This window comes from Copadichromis virginalis, linkage group LG10, assembly GCF_057382275.1.
Source record: "Copadichromis virginalis isolate Kocher_CV1m ecotype Utaka linkage group LG10, C_Virginalis_male_GT1.1, whole genome shotgun sequence".
NCBI lineage: Eukaryota > Metazoa > Chordata > Actinopteri > Cichliformes > Cichlidae > Copadichromis > Copadichromis virginalis.
The window spans coordinates 4092163-4111218 of NC_140627.1; the positions used below are offsets into that span (position 1 = coordinate 4092163).

At 41.5% G+C, this 19056-nt stretch overlaps 1 protein-coding gene across 1 annotated transcript; it reads right to left on the reverse strand.

Moving 5' to 3' along the window:
• Nucleotides 1-505: 505 nt before the first annotated feature.
• Nucleotides 506-16911, reverse strand: exoc3l2a (exocyst complex component 3-like 2a). Its single transcript, XM_085469528.1, has 13 exons — nt 16741-16911; nt 13804-14375; nt 11741-11964; nt 10557-11304; nt 10355-10469; nt 10160-10270; nt 9980-10080; nt 9750-9860; nt 9520-9655; nt 6297-6419; nt 6038-6193; nt 4579-4700; nt 506-1871 (listed from the first exon to the last, which is right to left on the reverse strand). Exons 2-13 carry the CDS (start codon nt 14349-14351, stop codon nt 1556-1558), a joined length of 2811 nt encoding a protein of 936 aa, XP_085325654.1. The 5' UTR covers nt 14352-14375; nt 16741-16911; the 3' UTR covers nt 506-1555.
• Between the last annotated feature and the right edge of the window lie 2145 nt (nt 16912-19056).

Here is a 19056-nt window from a genome sequence, read left to right on the forward strand (position 1 = left end):
ATTGGAGCTATAAAAAGAAACCATGTGTTTCCCATATTAGCTTCTTTTCATTGGCTCTCTGTTAAATTCACAGGTGAATTTGAAACCTTTCCCCGCACACTCAGGCTCTGAAAGGTCACACAACACCTTATTTTCCTAACAGAGCACCTTGTTCTCAGACTGGTGGCTTACGTGCGGTTCCTAGATTTGATAAAAGTTTAGTCAGAAGCCGAGCATTATTAAGCCGTCTGTGGGACCGGCTCCCGGTTTGGATTCAGAAAATTCACCGTCACTGCTTTTGAAACTTTTGTTTTTGATCAAACCGATAGTTAGTGATGGATCAGGTGATTCTGAACCATTCCTTAGTGACGCTGCAATAGGCTTAGGCTGCCGTGGGGTTTCCCATGATGCAGCGAGGGTTCCTTCTACACTATTTTTTGCACTCTCTGTATGTTTATACAGTACTGCTGATTTTTTACCTGAAATGCAAAACAGAATTTGAACCCACAATGACAGAGCTGCTGAATCACTTTACTCGACCCAGTCAATGGGCTTTTATTATGTTTCCAGCAATAGATCCATTTCATTCACAGTGACACAACAGATTTCCATAAAATTAATATGCAGTACTAAGAAAACATTGTAAAAGTAAAATGCAAATGGAGGATGTTTTGAAGAAAATAAAGCAATTTTGCATTTTTCTGTATTAGTTTAATTCAAAGTGCAGTCATGAAAAAACACCAATAAAACTGCACCACTTTTGTTTGATCAAAGGATCTTGGAGACCTTGCCACAGTTATTTTATGACTTCTTTCATGTTATATATAGCAATGAATGTTTGGCCCAAATCTGACCCACCTCATTGGATTTGGTGCAAATGTGACTTCTGCAGCTCAGCCACAGGTCCACTTTATCTTATATCCACATTTGTAACACTCACAACATTTGCCAGTTATATCGGTAAGTGTCAGAATGATCCCAGATTAGGTCCAAATGTTCAGGACCCTTTGTTTTTCTTATCACTAAAGCCAGCATCATATTGGCCTAATTGCACGCAGCAGAATGACTTTTTAACAGATCAGGTATCTGGATAAGAAGCAAACAGCTAAACAACAGCAAGTGTCTTTAACTTTTTATGCACAGTACTGTACATCCATATGCTCTATATACCAGAGAAAGGGTATATATCATTGGGTAAATATATGCTGAAGAGCAGACATTGTAAATCATATTGAAGTTTTTTGTGCAATGACAATTAAGAAATAAAGGCTGAAAAACTAATGAACATGATGTTACATTCAGAGGATATATTCTTTTTTGTTTACTTCTGTAGAGGTGTAAATAAACAGCAAAGTACTGTAAATCATGGTGAGTTATTAAAATACACAGTTTGTTTCATCGTTAAAGCAAAAGCGAACACGAGGAAATGGAGAATTGTCACTGAGGATGTACAGTATGTGCAGTACCTGAGGTTTTTTTTAAGTGGCTGGTGACAAAATCAGTTTTGGTCAAGGTGCATGTACATCTCATCTTCGCAGTATGCCTGTGACTACTCTCCTAGCACAAACACTAGTGGCTAGTCTTCTCTGTGAAGTTTAGTCGCATCTTCCTTATTCTCTGCAGGCTGAGGTGTAGCGTTCCTGATGCTTACTCTGCCTCTCCGTCTTGGCCGGTGCTCTGAGAACCAGTTGGAGACGGTCATGGCGAGGCGGAGGAAACCCAGGCTGATGCAGTGCACCTCTGAGGTGATGGGAATATCGGAAAAGAGGGCGTGGTCCCGGCACATAAGGGCGCTGCTGCATTCAAAATCTTTGACGACATTGAGGATCTCCTGTCGCTCTGCCTGCCGCATCATCCCTCGAACATTCAGCAGGGTGGAGACATGCTTCTTCCTGCAAAGAGGAAGGATACAGGGAGGACGAAGGATAAATGGGTATGAATCGGAAATTAGATCTGTGTGGTGTTGTTAAGAAGTGCCATGACGCCGAGTAACGGTCATTTTCTCTGAGTCACTGTGTTCACTTCTGGGAAGGACAGAAAATTCAGTGCCCGTCTAAAATTTTGCATGGCGATGGTTTTAAATCATATTGGGCCTACTTAAATTTACAAGCTTCATTTAAACTTAAACTAACACTGAATAAGGTAAAAACAAGAAGCACTTGTGTATGTAAACATTACAGAATAAAAAACTACAGTGGGGCAAAAAAGTATTTAGTCAGCCACCGATTGTGCAAGTTCCCCCACTTAAAATGATGACAGAGGTCAGTAATTTGCACCAGAGGTACACTTCAACTGTGAGAGACAGAATGTGAAAAAAAATCCATGAATTCACATGGTAGGATTTGTAAAGAATTTATTCGTAAATTAGGGTGGAAAATAAGTATTTGGTCACCTCAAACAAGGAAAATCTCTGGCTCTCACAGACCTGTAACGTCTTCTGTAAGAAGCTTTTCTGTCCCCCACTCGTTACCTGTATGAATGGCACCTGTTTGAACTCATCATCTGTATAAAAGACACCTGTCCACAGCCTCAAACAGTCAGACTCCAAACTTCGCCATGGCCAAGACCAAAGAGCTTTCGAAGGACACCAGGAAAAGTATTGTAGACCTGCACCAGACTGGGAAGAGTGAATCTACAATAGGCAAGCAGCTTGGTGTGAAAAAATCAACTGTGGGAGCAATCATCAGAAAATGGAAGACATACAAGACCACTGATAATCTCCCTCGATCTGGGGCTCCACGCAAGATCTCATCCCGTGGGGTCAAAATGATCATGAGAACGGTGAGCAAAGATCCCAGAACCACACGGGGGGACCTGGTGAATGACCTGCAGAGAGCTGGGACCAAAGTAACAAAGGTCACCATCAGTAACACACTACAACGGCAGGGAATCAAATCCCGCAGTGCCAGACGTGTTCCGCTGCTGAAGCCAGTGCATGTCCAGGCCCGTCTGAAGTTTGCCAGAGAGCACATGGATGATACAGCAGAGGATTGGGAGAATGTCATGTGGTCAGATGAAACCAAAGTAGAACTTTTTGGTATAAACTCAACTCGTCGTGTTTGGAGGAAGAAGAATACTGAGTTGCATCCCAAGAACACCATACCTACTGTGAAGCATGGGGGTGGAAACATCATGCTATGGGGCTGTTTTTCTGCCAAGGGGACAGGACGACTGATCCGTGTTAAGGACAGAATGAATGGGGCCATGTATCGTGAGATTTTGAGCCAAAACCTCCTTCCATCAGTGAGAACTTTGAAGATGAAACGAGGCTGGGTCTTCCAACATGACAATGATCCAAAACACACCGCCCGGGCAACAAAGGAGTGGCTCCGTAAGAAGCATTTGAAAGTCCTGGAGTGGCCTAGCCAGTCTCCAGACCTCAACCCCATAGAAAATCTGTGGCGGGAGTTGAAAGTCCGTGTTGCTCGGCGACAGCCCCAAAACATCACTGCTCTCGAGAAGATCTGCATGGAGGAATGGGCCAAAATACCAGCTACTGTGTGTGCAAACCTGGTAAAGACCTATAGTAAACGTTTGACCTCTGTTATTGCCAACAAAGGTTATGTTACAAAGTATTGAGTTGTATTTTTGTTATTGACCAAATACTTATTTTCCACCCTAATTTACGAATAAATTCTTTACAAATCCTACCATGTGGATTCATGGATTTTTTTTCCACATTCTGTCTCTCACAGTTGAAGTGTACCTCTGGTGCAAATTACTGACCTCTGTCATCATTTTAGGTGGGGGAACTTGCACAATCGGTGGCTGACTAAATACTTTTTTGCCCCACTGTAAATGAGAAAATGATTTTGATAACTACCAGCAGCTGTGGCATAAACCTTACATTGGGTGGTGATCTAATAAAATTGTTAAGCACTGTATTTTATTTATCATTGGATTTTTTCATACTTTTTATCCACAATATGTAGACACAGCCGTATGTGCACAATGTGACTCTTAAGGTAGATAAATAAAAGACTCGGGAAATCCTGCATTTGATCTCCTGAAAGACTTGCGGGTCTGTCATTAAGTTCAAAGAAATGCAGCAAGTTAATGTGTCTCTAGGTCTGAACTGCTACTTTTTCTCTTCTCTTCCACACCTTTCTCTCTCTGACTCAAAGAGTGGCACCAGTCTGTCTCCTGCAGGATGGCAGGAACAGGAAGTATTCGGCAGCAGCTTCCTGTCTGTTCCTTGGAGGGTTATGCGTCACGTGCATTAGGTCGAAAACCGTCACTAATGTGAGTCTTAATCTGTGCACAAACAGGCTGGAACTCCCCCCCAGAGGCTTGTCTGCTTCATCCATTCTCAAAACAGACCCGCACCGCTCCAAAAATAGCAAAGTTAATGTAGATATGTTTCCGCGCTCCTTTTCCTTGTTTTGATCCATTGCAACAAAACAACATATGCAGGCTTACATTTTTCTTGTTTTAGCGCAGTGCCAAAAACAACACAGCGAATGTGTAGCCGTAAGCATAAAAGAATATAGGACCTTTGGGAGGGACCAGTGCAGAGAGCATCTGTCTTATAGATGTTTCCTGGTTGTAACATTTCAAGACTGTTCATTTGTGAGGGGGGGGGGGGGGGGGAATCCTTACCGTATATCTGGAAATTCTTTCACCAGGACAGCCACCTCCATTTGGATGGAGGGCGTGTCCTCCAGGAGAATGATGTCAGCAAGGTGACAGATGATGCTGTCCAACCAGGAGGAGCTCGATTCCTGAGGCAGAGAAGAGGCGACAATTCATTCACAGGAAACTCAGGACTACAAGATAAATCAAGTACTTTGAACGTCAGTAAGACTACAAAAGTAGCATATAAATGCAAGCACGCTACATAAATAAATATAAATCTGTCAAGTTGGACAGCTGTGCTTTTGTTTGAACTTATAATGTCGTTTGGGCACTTAGTTCTGGTGATTACACCTAAAATACCTCAAATACAGTGGATGAAATTTCAAAACACATAAAAGGCTAAAGGCTGGCATCCTTGCACATCTAATGGTAATGTATTGTTAGATATAAAAGTCATAAAAGATTCTGCAGACATCTTTGGTCACTGTTTACAAGACACATGCACTTGAATGTGCAAAAGTTTCAAAGAAAAACAGTGAGCGAGAGACGAGACATTGGATGGACAGAATGAGAAGAAATGGACTGCAAGAAGACGCGAGTTCCACTTATTTATTATCATTGCCCATCCAAATGACCTCTTCTTAAGTCTTAATGTGTTTTTCAGGCAAGAAGTGACAAGCAGTTTAGTGAACAATGAAACCCACAGAGGAAGCACAGGTTAATGCCTCTGGAGGCCAAACACTTAGGAATTTGATTAGTGAATACCAGACCTCAACCTCTGCTTTCTTGTTTTTTTCTCAGGAACACTGAGGAAAAGAGAGGTTGCTTGCCACTCACTAAAAATAACAACGTTTTTTTTTGGTGGTCGTTAAAAACTCATCCTCCCCCCAATGCTCCTAAGTTCCCAGTTTCCACAGAAACTTCATCCCACTCCTCAGCGAAAAAGGCCATCAAGGCCATTCCAGAGCCACATCAAAGTGCGCCAGCTGACAGGAACAGGAAGTTTCCTCCGAACACAGCAGCTTCCTGTTGTCAGCTGAGGTGACGGACACTTGTTTGAACTTGTAGATAGAAAGGGGGCAAATGCCATGCCGTCAGGCCTCGTTGTTTGACTCCCTCTTCCCCACTTTGGCAAGTGCTAACGTAAGCCCGGTTCATCCATCTCCATTTCACTGACGGCAGCCATTTTTCAGAGCTCAGTCCTGTATCAACACTGTCTGAGTTATTCCTGACCTAGGAAATTCCAGGGTCAGGCTCCAGTCACAGCCGGCACACTCTTTCCCCCTCCCCATTCCAAGTTTTTGAGAATCAGCACTTTGGATCGGTTTGTGCTCCCCGGAAACATAACCACTACTTGTGTCTTGGACTCTGTAAATTTCCTTCTCCATATTTGGAGACCATTAGCACTCTAAAATATAATTTTCTTTTCCACACTAACACAGTCTAATAAAAAAAATGTTTTGTGTCTGCAGACCAGACTTACCAGATCCTTAAAGAGTCCTTTGAGCTGCTTGGCCTCATCTTGCAGGCGGAAAGCCATCCTCTTCCTCATCTTGGAGGATGTGCACATGAGGCGTCCCCTCATAATGGCTCTCACATACTCCACTAGGACCCGCCGGTGCACCTCACCCACCAGTGTCTGTCAGTCATAACAGCAATTGTAGATTAGCTATAGTTTTATATAGCTTCATACCTTTATACATTGAAAATGTTATCGACTACCATTTCAAACGTGTATTGACCTGATAGGGTGGAGAGTCCATCCTTCTAAATTTCTTGAAATGCTGTTTAATACTGGCTTCAATAGCCTCGAAGGCCTCTGTGTTGTTCAGCCACTTTCTCTTCATCAGTTTGTCAAAGAAGGGCTAGAAAGGCAACAGACAAAGTACAGATTAAGAACAGATTTAGGTTTGGTAAACCTAACCAAGGAAGGAAAACAGCAGATTAGCCTGGGTAAAAGACTGAAAGTGAGCACACAACGACGTGGGCTGCTGGCAAAGTTTCTGGGCTGCCTTTCCTCATAACAGCCATCCCTAGGGTTGCCAACCGTCCCTTAAAATACGGAATCGTCCCGTATTTCGAAACAAAAGTACACGTCCCGTATTGAGCTAATAAGGGACGCACTTTGTCCCGTAATACAGTGAGAATCAAAAGTAGTCTATAACTTTTAATGGAATTAACGCTTTGTTTGAAAACATAATTCCCAGCCCCTCTCCTGCTTTGTGACCAATGAGCTGACAGCACACTTATGACAATTCGAGTATGACAATTCAGATTACCGCTCATCTCATTGGTCGAGGAAAGGTCGCTTACGGAGAAAATACCGGAAGACAACAGATGACCACAACAAGAAGCATGGCCAACAGGGAAACAAACGCCGACTCTGCGGTGCAAGTCTCGGACGACAGTACACCTAAAGCTGGGCAAACACTGTGCGATTTTTTCAGTCACGTTATTCAGCACCTGCTCAAACTGTACGGTTGACTCGCAGGGGTTAGAAGTTGGTAGGTCACGATGCAGGTCTCACACTATACGGCCCGATGCTCTGATGCGACCTGAGTGCTCACACTGTGCCTCCAGAACATGAAGGTTATAACAGAAAATCTGTCGCTCGCTCTCCCTCTGTCTTTCACTCACACAGACACACACACCACCACCATCAACTTTGCTAAATTGCTAATGAAAAACACTCATCAGGCAGCTGTGATTGAGCAGCAATGTAAATCCAACTGTTTTCACGGTTGTTGTGGTCGTGATAATTTTGTGATGCCACATCGAAAAGGCTCGGATGAGCTTTCCAAAGTTCTACAAGTTGTGCCTCCATCGCTTGTGTCCAGATCACACGCTGCACAGCCGAGCTGCTCCATCTTTTACACCAACGTTTACGTGTTTGCGCGCGAGCAGTGTGAGCGGCTGTGGTGACACCCTCACGAGCGATTGATGATCGGGAGCTGGTCGTGAGGTGTTAATCACTTCTTGTTACCCCACGTATACTACACGATGCACGATGAAGGCCAAAATCGGTCCGATCACTCAAAAATCGGCTCAAAATGGGCCTAAAACCGCACGGTGTGAGCCCAGCATTAGAGCAGCAATGTTTGTTCCCCTCAGAGAAAGGGAAGAATGGGAAAAGGAAAACACCTGGGTGGAAAAAGTTAATATGGGCATGTGCAGTCAATATCAGCGCTATGTGGCCAGAAGTGTGATAATATAATTTATTTTGTGTAATAAACAACTGCAAGGATAGATGATTACAACAAATAGATGACTAATACATAAAAGTAATACATAGATGAATAATGATGATGAGTTAAGATGCGTAATCATGGGAACAAGCGGGTTTACAAACAGGAGCAGCTGATTAGCATTAGAAAAGCTGAAATAATATTTCAACTGAAGCCGATTGTACTAAATGCACTATATGTGCACTGTTACAAGAATGTTTTTCTTTCTATTGTTTTCTATTATTTTAAGTTAAGCAGGACAGAGTTCTTTTAAAGAAAGATTTACTTATATTCTCAAAAGCTAAGCATGACAGGCTTCTGTTTAAGAAGGAGACCTGTTTTATTGTGTTAATGTTGTCATTTTGAGCTAAAAATAAATGGCTAAATGATCATTTGTTTCACATGTGTTCATATCACAAAGAATACACATCTACTTAAATCAAATTCAAGTCAAAGGGTTAAAAAAATAATTTCACACACAAAAAAAGAGCTAGAAAATTCACCACACTGGGAAGGGTGAAGACAACTGGGTCGCCCGGCCCTGGCCACGAGGTGTCCCTTATTTATTTTTCAGGGAGTTGGCAACCCTAGCCATCCCTCAAGAGTCTCTCCATCAAAAACAATGCATTATCAGGGGCTGGAACATCTAGTCCTTTTAACTGAATTAGTGTGGATGGTTTTATTACTTGAAATTTCAGATATAGGAATGAGGTAAAGACTGTACTTTATACTCATTGTTTATTATTATTATCATTATTATCATCATCACGTTGGACAGTTGTATTTATTAGCTGTTTTTGTCGAAACAGCTAACGAAACAGCTAACGAAACAGCTAACGAAACAGCTAACGATACAGCTAACGAAACAGCTAATGATACACTAAACAGCTGTGTGTACACAAAACACTTCTGCCCAAATACTGACTTTTCATGTATTACATGTAAGTTCTCCATATAATTCGGTGTATTATCAAAATAATAAAAGACACAAGTATGTGACCAGAAACTTAGCTACAAAAAAATACTGTTTTGTTTTAGCTTACCTGTCATGAACACAAATCTGCCAGAAACTTGTTCAGAACTAATAATAAGTAAACTTAATGAAATGAATTTGTGCTTTGTACCAAAAGCATAACCTTCAACCACTAAAACTATTTTTCTGTTCAGGAATGCAAGTAAATAACTGTAATTTTGTATCTTAACCTGATAAATAATAATGTGCTTTAATGTTTTTTTCTTTTTGTACAGTAAATTGAAAAATTCTTTGATAAGAAAAATAATTATATTTTAGCATTAAAATATAATTTTATTGAAGAGCTTGTGCATACTGGAGCAACCATTGCAGTGACACACACAATAATTTTGCCGATTACCATTACAGTACTGTTAATTTAGGGTAGCTGTGGAACATTATTAGTTCATTCCCTCTTTTTAAGTCCACCCTCAAAACTCATCTGTTTAAAATTGCTTATGTTTAAACCTCTGTATGCTCTTAACTTTTATCTGTTATTCTTATTATTGTGTATATTTCCAGTTTTTGTGTTTTTATCTGTTGTACAGTGTCCTTGGGTGCTTTGAAAGGCGCTATTTTTAAATAAAATGTATTATTATTATTATTATTATTATTGGGTGATGCTCTCATAAATTTGTTAAGCACAGCACATCTGGGTCATGATCGTAATTATGTTTCCAGAAAACCATCTTTAATGGCTCAGATGAATCTTGCCACTGTCCTACTCACTCTGATGTGGTCAAATAGCCTGTCAGTCAGCACCCTCACTGACTGGTTGATGATCCTGTCCAATGAGGAGTTGGCTTTCTGCGCAGATTCCTCACTGCCCTGTGGGTCACACTGCCTGCAGCGGTCCACAAAGGATCTACACATTACACAAGAAATATGACATGTCAGTTTAGTTTCTGTAGCTCTTTTAGAAAATGTTCAGATATGAAGTTTCACTGATCTTTGCCAACCTGAGAGGAGGGCAGCAGTTAACCAGAGCTATAGTCCTTGACACATATCCATCTCCTCGGTCTCCAAATTCTGCCTGACTGTCATGAAACATCTCCACCTTCCTCTGGAAACTGAATGCATAGAGGTTTTATGAGAACACTTTGAATGCAAATACTCTCTCTCTCTTTCTCAGTAGATAGATATATAGATATGATTTAACAGCTATAACCTTAAACTACTGTCCACACACCTGTAAATGAAGTCAGCCAATCCAATGAGACTGCAGCGAGCCACTCTTGCTCCTAGAAACTGGTTCACAGATGTAGATCTGTCCAAATCCACCTTTACCCTCTGAAATTTTAAAAGACATGAGTGATAAGACAGAGGTTTCATTCAAGGAAAATGTTACTGAAATAGTACGGCTTTGTACCTGGATTACTGAGCATGCTAGGTGAGACTGATACTCCTCTATGTGCAAAGTCTGGGCCCACCGCCTCTCCTCTTCATCAAGCACATGGATCAGCTCTGTTGTCACCTTATCCTGAAAATTGAAAAAGCAGGAAATTTAAATGCATCGCTTATCCACATTTTCCCAGCAACAGACATTCAAACACTCTTTTCTCACCCTGACTACACTAATGCAGTCTTGTTCCAGCCTATCCACTGTCTCTTGAGGCAGAATACCATCCAGTGTGCTGTAGTTGATGGGTGTGGTGGTCCCGATTGTTCCTAGGACATCCCTGGTGGGAAAGAATTAATGTAAAAATTTAACTAGGAATAAAAGCTTGTTGTGTGTGTCGTTATTGGAGCAGGCAATCATTACCAACCTGTTGTAGATGTTGTAGAACCAGTCAAGTAGTGAGTATACGTCTGTGATCTGCAGTGGGCCACTGGTAATAGTGCGAAGACGTTTGGCCACAGCTCGATGGTAACTTTCCACATACACCTGGAAGGCTGCAAACTCCTCTGGGTAAATGGATATAGCGTTCCTTCTCGCTGCATCCAGATCATCCACCATTCGACACTTCAGGCGCTCCAGGTATGAGGCCAACTGGCCTGCTTGGGTGTCTACCTGATGTGGCAGGCTCCAGTCTGCAGCCTCCGCTACAGCCTGCCTCCACTTCATCTTCAGTCGCCGGGGACGCTGGCTGGGCTGGATGCGGGGGACCTCTTGCTCTGGCTTAGTCTCCTCCCTCAGAGCCCAGGCAGCATCAGCATGCTCCTCCTGCTGGATTACCAGCACCACCAGACCAAGGTTGGGGCCAGCACTAGGCTGACGGAGTGACTCCCGCACCACATCCCACATCTCCTTCTGAAGGGCTTCATACAGGAGCTCCACATCCTTAGCTTTTCTCCGGCTTGAGTCCAAAGTCGCATTAGAGCTGAGGGACTCATCAAAGGAAGAGGACAAACACAACATGCTGGGTGGAGTACTGGGACACAGGGTAGGAGTAAGGGTAGGAGGAGTTGTGTTTGGCAGGAGAGACAGGAGCTCACACTCTCGCTCCAGTTCCTGAATGTGTGTGTCAGCCAGGAGAAGGTCCCTGTGATTGACCAGCTGTAAGATCTCCAGAACTGTGGGAAACCAGAAGAGAAACACAAGTTTAGAGGTAATAGGTTTAGTGACAAATATGTTAATGCACGTATCTCATTCAGCAGCTGTGCATGTACCTGGCTGACAAACTCGCCTGTTTTTTGCAGGTTTGTCTGCACATTCCTCTGTTCCTGATAAAATTCCCTGCCGGAGTCTCCAAACAGTAGCTGGACTGAATTATCTAGAGGAAGCTGGGGAACATTTCTGACCCTACTTCCTCTCCTTTTCAGCCTGATGGTAAGTGAGCGCAGTGGCTCCCAAGTGAAAAGTTTTAACCTCATCAGAGGGTTGTCTAGGTTTCAACAACTGCTGTTGAAATTTGACCTGAAATATTAACTAATGTAATGTAGATTCTTTGCTAAAGTCTACAGGGTCACTTGGAAAGTAATTTTTTTTTATCGACTTCTTAATTATTACCTGAGAGGGGCTCTCTGGTTTTCACTACTGGATCCTCTGCCTCCTCCTCCATTTCCTCCTCCGCCTCTTGGGATGCCTTGTCTGACATGGATTCCCTCTTTAGCTTGCCCAGACTGACCATCCTGAGGAAGGATGATCGCCTGGAAGTCTCTACCTCGTTGCCTACGCTCAGGTCTCCACAGGGCAGGCTTTCTCTGCGCTCCTCCTTCCGTCGACCAGTGAAGCTGCAGAACATCCACAGCAATGACAAAGAGCATAAATCATGGCCCTAAATGATGCAAGGACTTTAATGAGTGCATGAGGTTTGTATTGTCCTGTACGGAGTTCCTAGGAAAACCTGTGCTTTGAGTGCCACACATTCACAGTGTTGCTGCCGTGTGTGGCTACCTCGTCTAAAAATAGTCCCATTGAGTGAGGACAGCAAGTACACAACATGCCACTGAAAAACAAAAGAGGTTCCTTAGATCAACAAGTTACCACAGCAAATTACACAACCGCTTAGGAAATAAGGGCACTATATGTTATTCTGTCACTGACCAGTAAACAGGACTTTTATTCTCAGTCGCTGAAAAACAATTTTTTAATGCAATCAAAAGCATCATATGAGTCCAATGAGCATAGAGTTGCTTCACATAAGTGACATACAGTTGTCATCAGAATTTACATGGCTGTGAATATCACGGTAATTTGGGGGCTTGATTTCTTTGAAATGTTCTTTTTCCAGTCCTACATCTTCAATGACTTAAAAATTAACCAAAAATTGTTTGCACAAATTTTCTTTCGTTTTGGATTTTCTCTAATCCACACAGGGTCAAAGGTATATACAGGCTTAAAGAAATACAGATGCCCCCACTAATATTTGTTGCTTAGATAGTTGCGCCTGAACTTCTGATCACCGACAAGCTCCTGGCATAATTCTTGCTGGATATTTGACCTGTACTCTTGGCAGAATTAGTAAAAATTTTATTTAAATTGGTTGGTTTCCTGGCACAAATCCAGCATAGTCCAGAATTTTTCAACGGGGTTGAGGTCTGGGATTTGGGAAGGCCATGCCAGAAGCTTAATATTAGCCTATTCCAGAACCATTTTAATGTGCGTTTTTACATTATTGCCCCATTGGATCACCCAGTTATGTCAAGGTTTAAAGCGTCTGCCTAATTTGGTAGATGGTAAATGGACTGGTTCTTATGTAGTGGTTTTCTACTCTACTCGAGCACTCAAAGCAAACAGTAGCTTACCAATGCTGAACGCTGAACACTGGCACAGGTTTGAAAGCCTCTTCCAAACGTACCTCTTTTAACTGTGACTCAGTCTTGTCTCGTCTGACAATAAAACTTTCCCACAAGGCATTTGGCTCGTCCACATAGGGAGCTACAAATTTCTACAAATGGATTAACCCTGAAATGTAAAACTTGCTTCACTGACAGTTATGCCAGCAGTTTTTCTGGGTTATGGTTAGGGATGTTTCTGAATATTCTAGCCAATTTTTATTTTTAGAACTTGTGCTTGGGTATAACTCCTTCAAATGATGAGCTCAGAATCTGCAGTTTTGTGGAAATGACTAAGACACCTTCCCAGCTTAAATTTACGTAAATTTAGAGTTCTTATTAACCATCTTTTCCCACAGACTTCTCTGGATTTTCCCATTGTTATGAGTATTAGTTAATCCCATGTGTGCTGTGAGCTGTGAAACACATCCTTTTTGTGCTGACAAAGATAAAGTACCAGTTGTAGTCAATGGTGATCACTAATGAGAAGTTAGTAGGCCTCGGCAAGTTAAAAGACATTCAGTGGACCTTCAGTGTCACCTATTAAAAGATTCAAGTGAGTGTATGAATATATTTTAGCCTATATGTATACGTTTGGCCCTGTGTGGATGTGACAAAATCCAATGTCAATTCAAACTTGTATACTCAAAGTGCAAAAGCATGCTGCACAATGATTACACCTGGAAAAAAGAACATTTAGGTCAATGATGAGTGAATGTAAACGTCAAACCACAACTGTACCACAGGTTAAATTGTTTAAAAACTGCTTTCTTTCTACTCCAAATCTCTCCTCACCGAAGCAGGGTCATTATTCCCTCTGAGCTCCTGCGTAGTCCTTTTCTTTTCTCTTTCTCTGCTGGTAGTGTATTTGAATCTCCAGGGCTGTAGTGTGGGGTGCTGTTCCCCCATACACTCCGTCCTGATATGCGAAGCCCCTTTCCCAATTTTCCAAGGGTCTTAAGGGGAGACACTCCACAGATCCGCTCAAGGGTCCCCCGCAGTGGCTTCACTTTAGGATTCCCTGCCCCGTGTTTCCCAGCATTTACCTCGTTCTCCTCCTCTTCACCATCACAGGACGACTTCAGCTGGAGGTTACCCTTGACCTCCCCCATAATGAGGCCCATGTCACCTCTGTTCCTGTCATCATCATCATCCAGGTCCACATCCTCAAAGGGGTTCAGGTTCTTGTTTAGATCCTTCAGTTCATTAAGCTCCTTCAGGTCCTTGAGCTCGTTCAAGTCCCTGATGTCTAAGTCTAGGCGAGGCAGAATCAGTTCACCGTTCACTCTGGGGAACTCGTGGCAGCTCTTGGATCTTCCCGGGAGTTTCTTCAGAATGGGCATGGTTGCATTTAATACGTTAACAAACTGCAAAACAAAGATAATGTGTAAGATCTAGGAAAAATGTTTCTTTTCTTTTTCTTTTAATTTAGATTTTTGTTTGTAATTCTATGGAAATACTTAGGATGAAACAACTGGGATAAAAAACAACCTACAGAGATCTGTCAACATTACCCACAGTTAACATTAACTAGGACATGAGTACCAGACATACCCGGGCTTTAACCTACCAAGATAAGAGCAAAATAATATAATTTCATGCCCCAAAGAATTCAGAAACAGTCCTGGATCAGAGGTTTCATTTCAAACTACTTATAAGTGAACTCATTTTAAACTGAAAGTTAAAATAACTTTTAATGACATTTTTTATATAAGAGTTGGTTTGTGACGTTTTTTCAGTTCTAATATAAGGTGATGAAACTGAGTTTTTGCTGTTCTTCTTGGCCCCGATTTACACCTTAGTGACAAAACAGTTTCCAGGGAAACACAAATAGTCAGTTTCATACCGAGAATCCAGGTGGTGTCACATTAGTTTCAAATATACGAGTATGTGACAAATTAAAGGAAAAAAGTAGAACTTTTGATCCTTAAAGTGATGGGATCTGGTGACTCTGCGGTGGGCAAGTTATTGACAAAGTTCTGGAGCCACTCGTCGCCTTGTAGGGAATTGTCACTGCACATCAGAGCAAAATGTTCACCTTTATCCCTCTATGAAACATTTCTGTCCTGGTGGGAGTGACAAAAAGCCAAAGCGACAACAATAGGGCATTAGAGCTCCCTGAATACTTTCATGTGAAATATATTTGACCTTCATAGTAAGAAGAACGCAACACAATGGGTAGTGTATATCCTATAGCAGTGCTGTTATTGTGCTCTCTAGTGCTGGAATATCCTTTTGAAGAATGCCGTTTCATCCCCCGAACAAGACTTAGAGAAAAGAAGCTATGGTGCTGTTCAGGTGATATGTATTGGCTAATATATGCAAGACTGCACACAGCCCTGGGTGGGATATCGGTGAGAAACAGGACAGCTAGTTCTTAAGTGCTTAAGTAACTTTACTACCTATTAAAGGTATCTAAAGATTGTTTTTCCACTTCCAGTTTTTAAAAAAAATCAAGTCATTGTGCTGTTATACGTAGAAAACATAAAATTGTCTGCTCTCATGCGTTGCATATTCAATGAGCAAATTTTTACAGAATCTTAAAAAGTACTGAAGGCAAAAAGCACCCCCTGCTGACTCAACATTATATTAACACCAGGCCTACAGTAGATTGCTGTTTTTGTCTGACTCTCCATTTTTTCTGCTTTGGCTGTTTTTCATTATTGTGTTTTTTTGCCTTATGATGTGGTCATAATATTTCATATGATTACTTGTGGTCAGATGTGGTGGTTACTTTTTTGGAACCCAGGAGTATGTTTTTCTTTCATTTGTATTTTTTCATTAATTCAGTAAGTATACTTTGTTTCACTTCCACTATAATGAGTGGCTACTGCTTCATGATCAAGAACAAGAAACAGTGTTTAGTTTCATACCGCATGCGATGCTGAAAAAATACTTTAGGTGCTTTAATAGTGATTAAAGTTTGTATCATGCCAAGCTCATTTCAGTCAGTTTCTACTCGTTATATGGACTTCATTTTTAAATAATGACATTGAATAGAACAAATAGTAGCAGGGGAACAATTTTTATTTTTTTTTTGCTTTGATGGCAGTGAAAGAGAGTTCTCCTTTTGTTTGTTCATCTTTGTTCCTGCCAACAGAAACAGCCAAACTCCAGACAGTGACAACAATTGATCTTTTGTTAGTAAAAATTCAGAACAGTGACTCGAGTTGAGATGGTTACTGTGATGCTTTGGCATTTGAATCCTTTAGTGTCTAGATGGAAAAATAATACTGAATGTTCCTGATGAAGAAAGTAGACGAGCAGGGATGGTATTTATCAGTTGTGTCTTTTTTAAGAAGATGACCTCAAAGTTCATAAAATCAGTGTGACTGGCAAACGCTCAAAAGCCAGACATCAGCATTGTATTACACTTAGCAACTGGTGGGTTGATCAAATATGAACTGTGTATGATTTTTTTTCCTTGATATTCTTTCTTGATTTTTCTAAGCTGTTTATTTGTTTGTTTGTTTGTTTGTTTGTGTAATTAGCCAGGATAGGGAAACTCTTCCAAAAATGAAAAAAGTAAAGGAGGAACGGTGAATCAGTTTGGGTTTTTTTTCTAAACACAAAAATGACTACCCAACTTTAAGTATATATGTTACAGACAGAGGTGGTGAAAAACAGCCAAACACAATGATTTCCACATAAAAACAATCATTTGAACTTAAATCTCTATCACAACGGAAACACTCAGTATGAGTATAGATGATTGCAGAGGATCAGACTTACCTGATGACGATGCCTTGCTGTGTTTCAGTCCAATGTCATCCTGGAGTGTGTTGGCTAAATGAGCTGCCCGGCTGTAGAGTGTCTGTGATGAGTGTGAGAGCGTGTCTGAAAGTCCTCACTGACTCAAGAGAGCAATGTTGCTGCCTGCGGTTTCCTGATTTCCTGCGGTTTACCCTATTGTGGTTGAAGGTGATATGTTTTCCTGAGGAAAGGCTTGTCCCGTCCTTTCTGCCCCCCACACACACACCACAGACCCCCACCCCACCACCACCCTGTCCTGATCAGCCCCCGCACCTTGGGCCCCAAGTGTAATTAATTACACTAATTGTATTGACCTTAAGGTGAAGGAGGACAACACATCCCCATGTTTTGTTCTACGGTTGTGAATATCTCTACATTCTCTCTGTGTTTGTGAGTGTGGCTTCAGTAGAAAACGTAAAATGCGGATTATTCATTGTCAACAGCCATGAGGGAAAAGTCCCGTTCTTGCACTCTTACTTGAACGTCTTTGCATTACTGCAAAGTTTTACGTTCATCATAGCCGCGACAGAAGTCTAATGCAGGACAGAACAATTGAAGAATGCAGTGAGTTTGTAGAGTTTGAGCACGTGGACGGTTCAAAGTATTGTGAGTTTAAAAAAAAAAAAAAAGCAACATGTCAACAAGATGCAGTAACACATGAAGGGCCTTTATTCACGCTGGCTCCCTCCTGCCACCCAGTGTGCAGAGAGGTGTAGTGCAAAGGGTTGCGTTCTGCGTTTAGTCCAGTTTAGACATGATGACTGATGGAATTTTCTCATTTCTACTCATGTTTTCCATTATGAATGTCTCTCATCATGACAGTGGTTGGGTGAATTTCCGTTGTGTTTTGTGTGCTTTCGCAGCGTTTTTCTTATTGCTGGTGTTGCAGTCCGTTTGGCCTCTCAGGGCCACCGTATCATACAGTCAGGGATGCTGTCCAGCATTGACTTGTTTTCTTTACAATAGGCTAGGCTGGTAGCTGAAATCAACTATGCTGCAAACACAAAGTACAATTTAATGTAACCTAGGTCAAATATAAATACAAATTTGATTAAATGCACTCATAAAACTTCAAACCTAAAGAGGTTTTGCTCTAAAACATCTAAATTTTAGAGCAAATAAGATAAAAGTAACAGCTTTGTCAGCCACTGAAAAGATACACACAGTGTATCATAAGTGACATGAAAACGACTGTGTCGTCAATGTCACGTTTCAGATATGTTTTTATAATGTGCTATTTCCAAGGACGCATGGCTAATATGATATGAATATGTTGTGTTCCAAAAAGCTCATAAAGATGTAGTGGTGAATATGTTGAACTTCAATTATCAAGATTCCTTTTGATTTGATTACAAACACAACAGCTTGTTAAAGATGAGCCCAGTCGCTAGCATTCATTAATCATTCACAACTTTCAGATGTCTAAAAGTTGTTAACAGCTTCACCAGATTGTAGTTTTAGTGGGTATGTTTAGAGTCATAGAATGTGCATTTATAATAGTAAAATGAGTCCAGTCAGCTGGAGTCTTTGAAACCATTAAAAGGTCAAAAGGTCAATACAGTTTAAATGTGTGTTTCCTAAAATGTGTTAAATATACAAACAGAGCCAGCAGGCTCTCAGTTTGAGGCCGAATTCTTGCTGTGATGAATACGTTCCCACAAAGGTCAGGATGAGCCAGGATGTTCGCCACACAAAAGACCCCTGCTGGGGCACCAGGTAAATGTCACACGTTAGTGTATACATTAACATCGTAACATATTTGCAGTGCCTCTATGAGTACAAATAAACACATCCTACAGCTGAATTATCTTACATTGCTTAAAGAGATCTTTTATTTGCGGAGATGGAGATTGGTAAGTCATCTCGCTTCACCTAGCTAGAATTTGTATCGAATACTGCTACAAGACTCCATACCAGAGCCTCCAGACATCCTCATGTCAAACCTATGCTGATCTCACTGCACTGGCTCCCCGTTTAGATTCAATTCCAAGGTCTGGTGTTCATTTTTAGGGCTCTGGATAACCCACCCACCTACACAAGCAAACTTTTGCAGCCATGTCACCAGCAGGGGCCTCGGTTCTTCTGATCAGGGCTTTTTGTCAATTCCCAAAGCTCTCATAGAAATGATCTATGAGCTCACTGGACTCTTTTTAAAATGGCATGTCTTTCTTCTGAGCCTGAAGAAGTCACCTGGATGAAACATTCCTCCCACTGGAAATCCTACGTCCAGATAAACAGTATAAACACTGGGAAAAGGAGTAAGTGGCCACCCTTACTCTCCCTGAAATTAAGTTT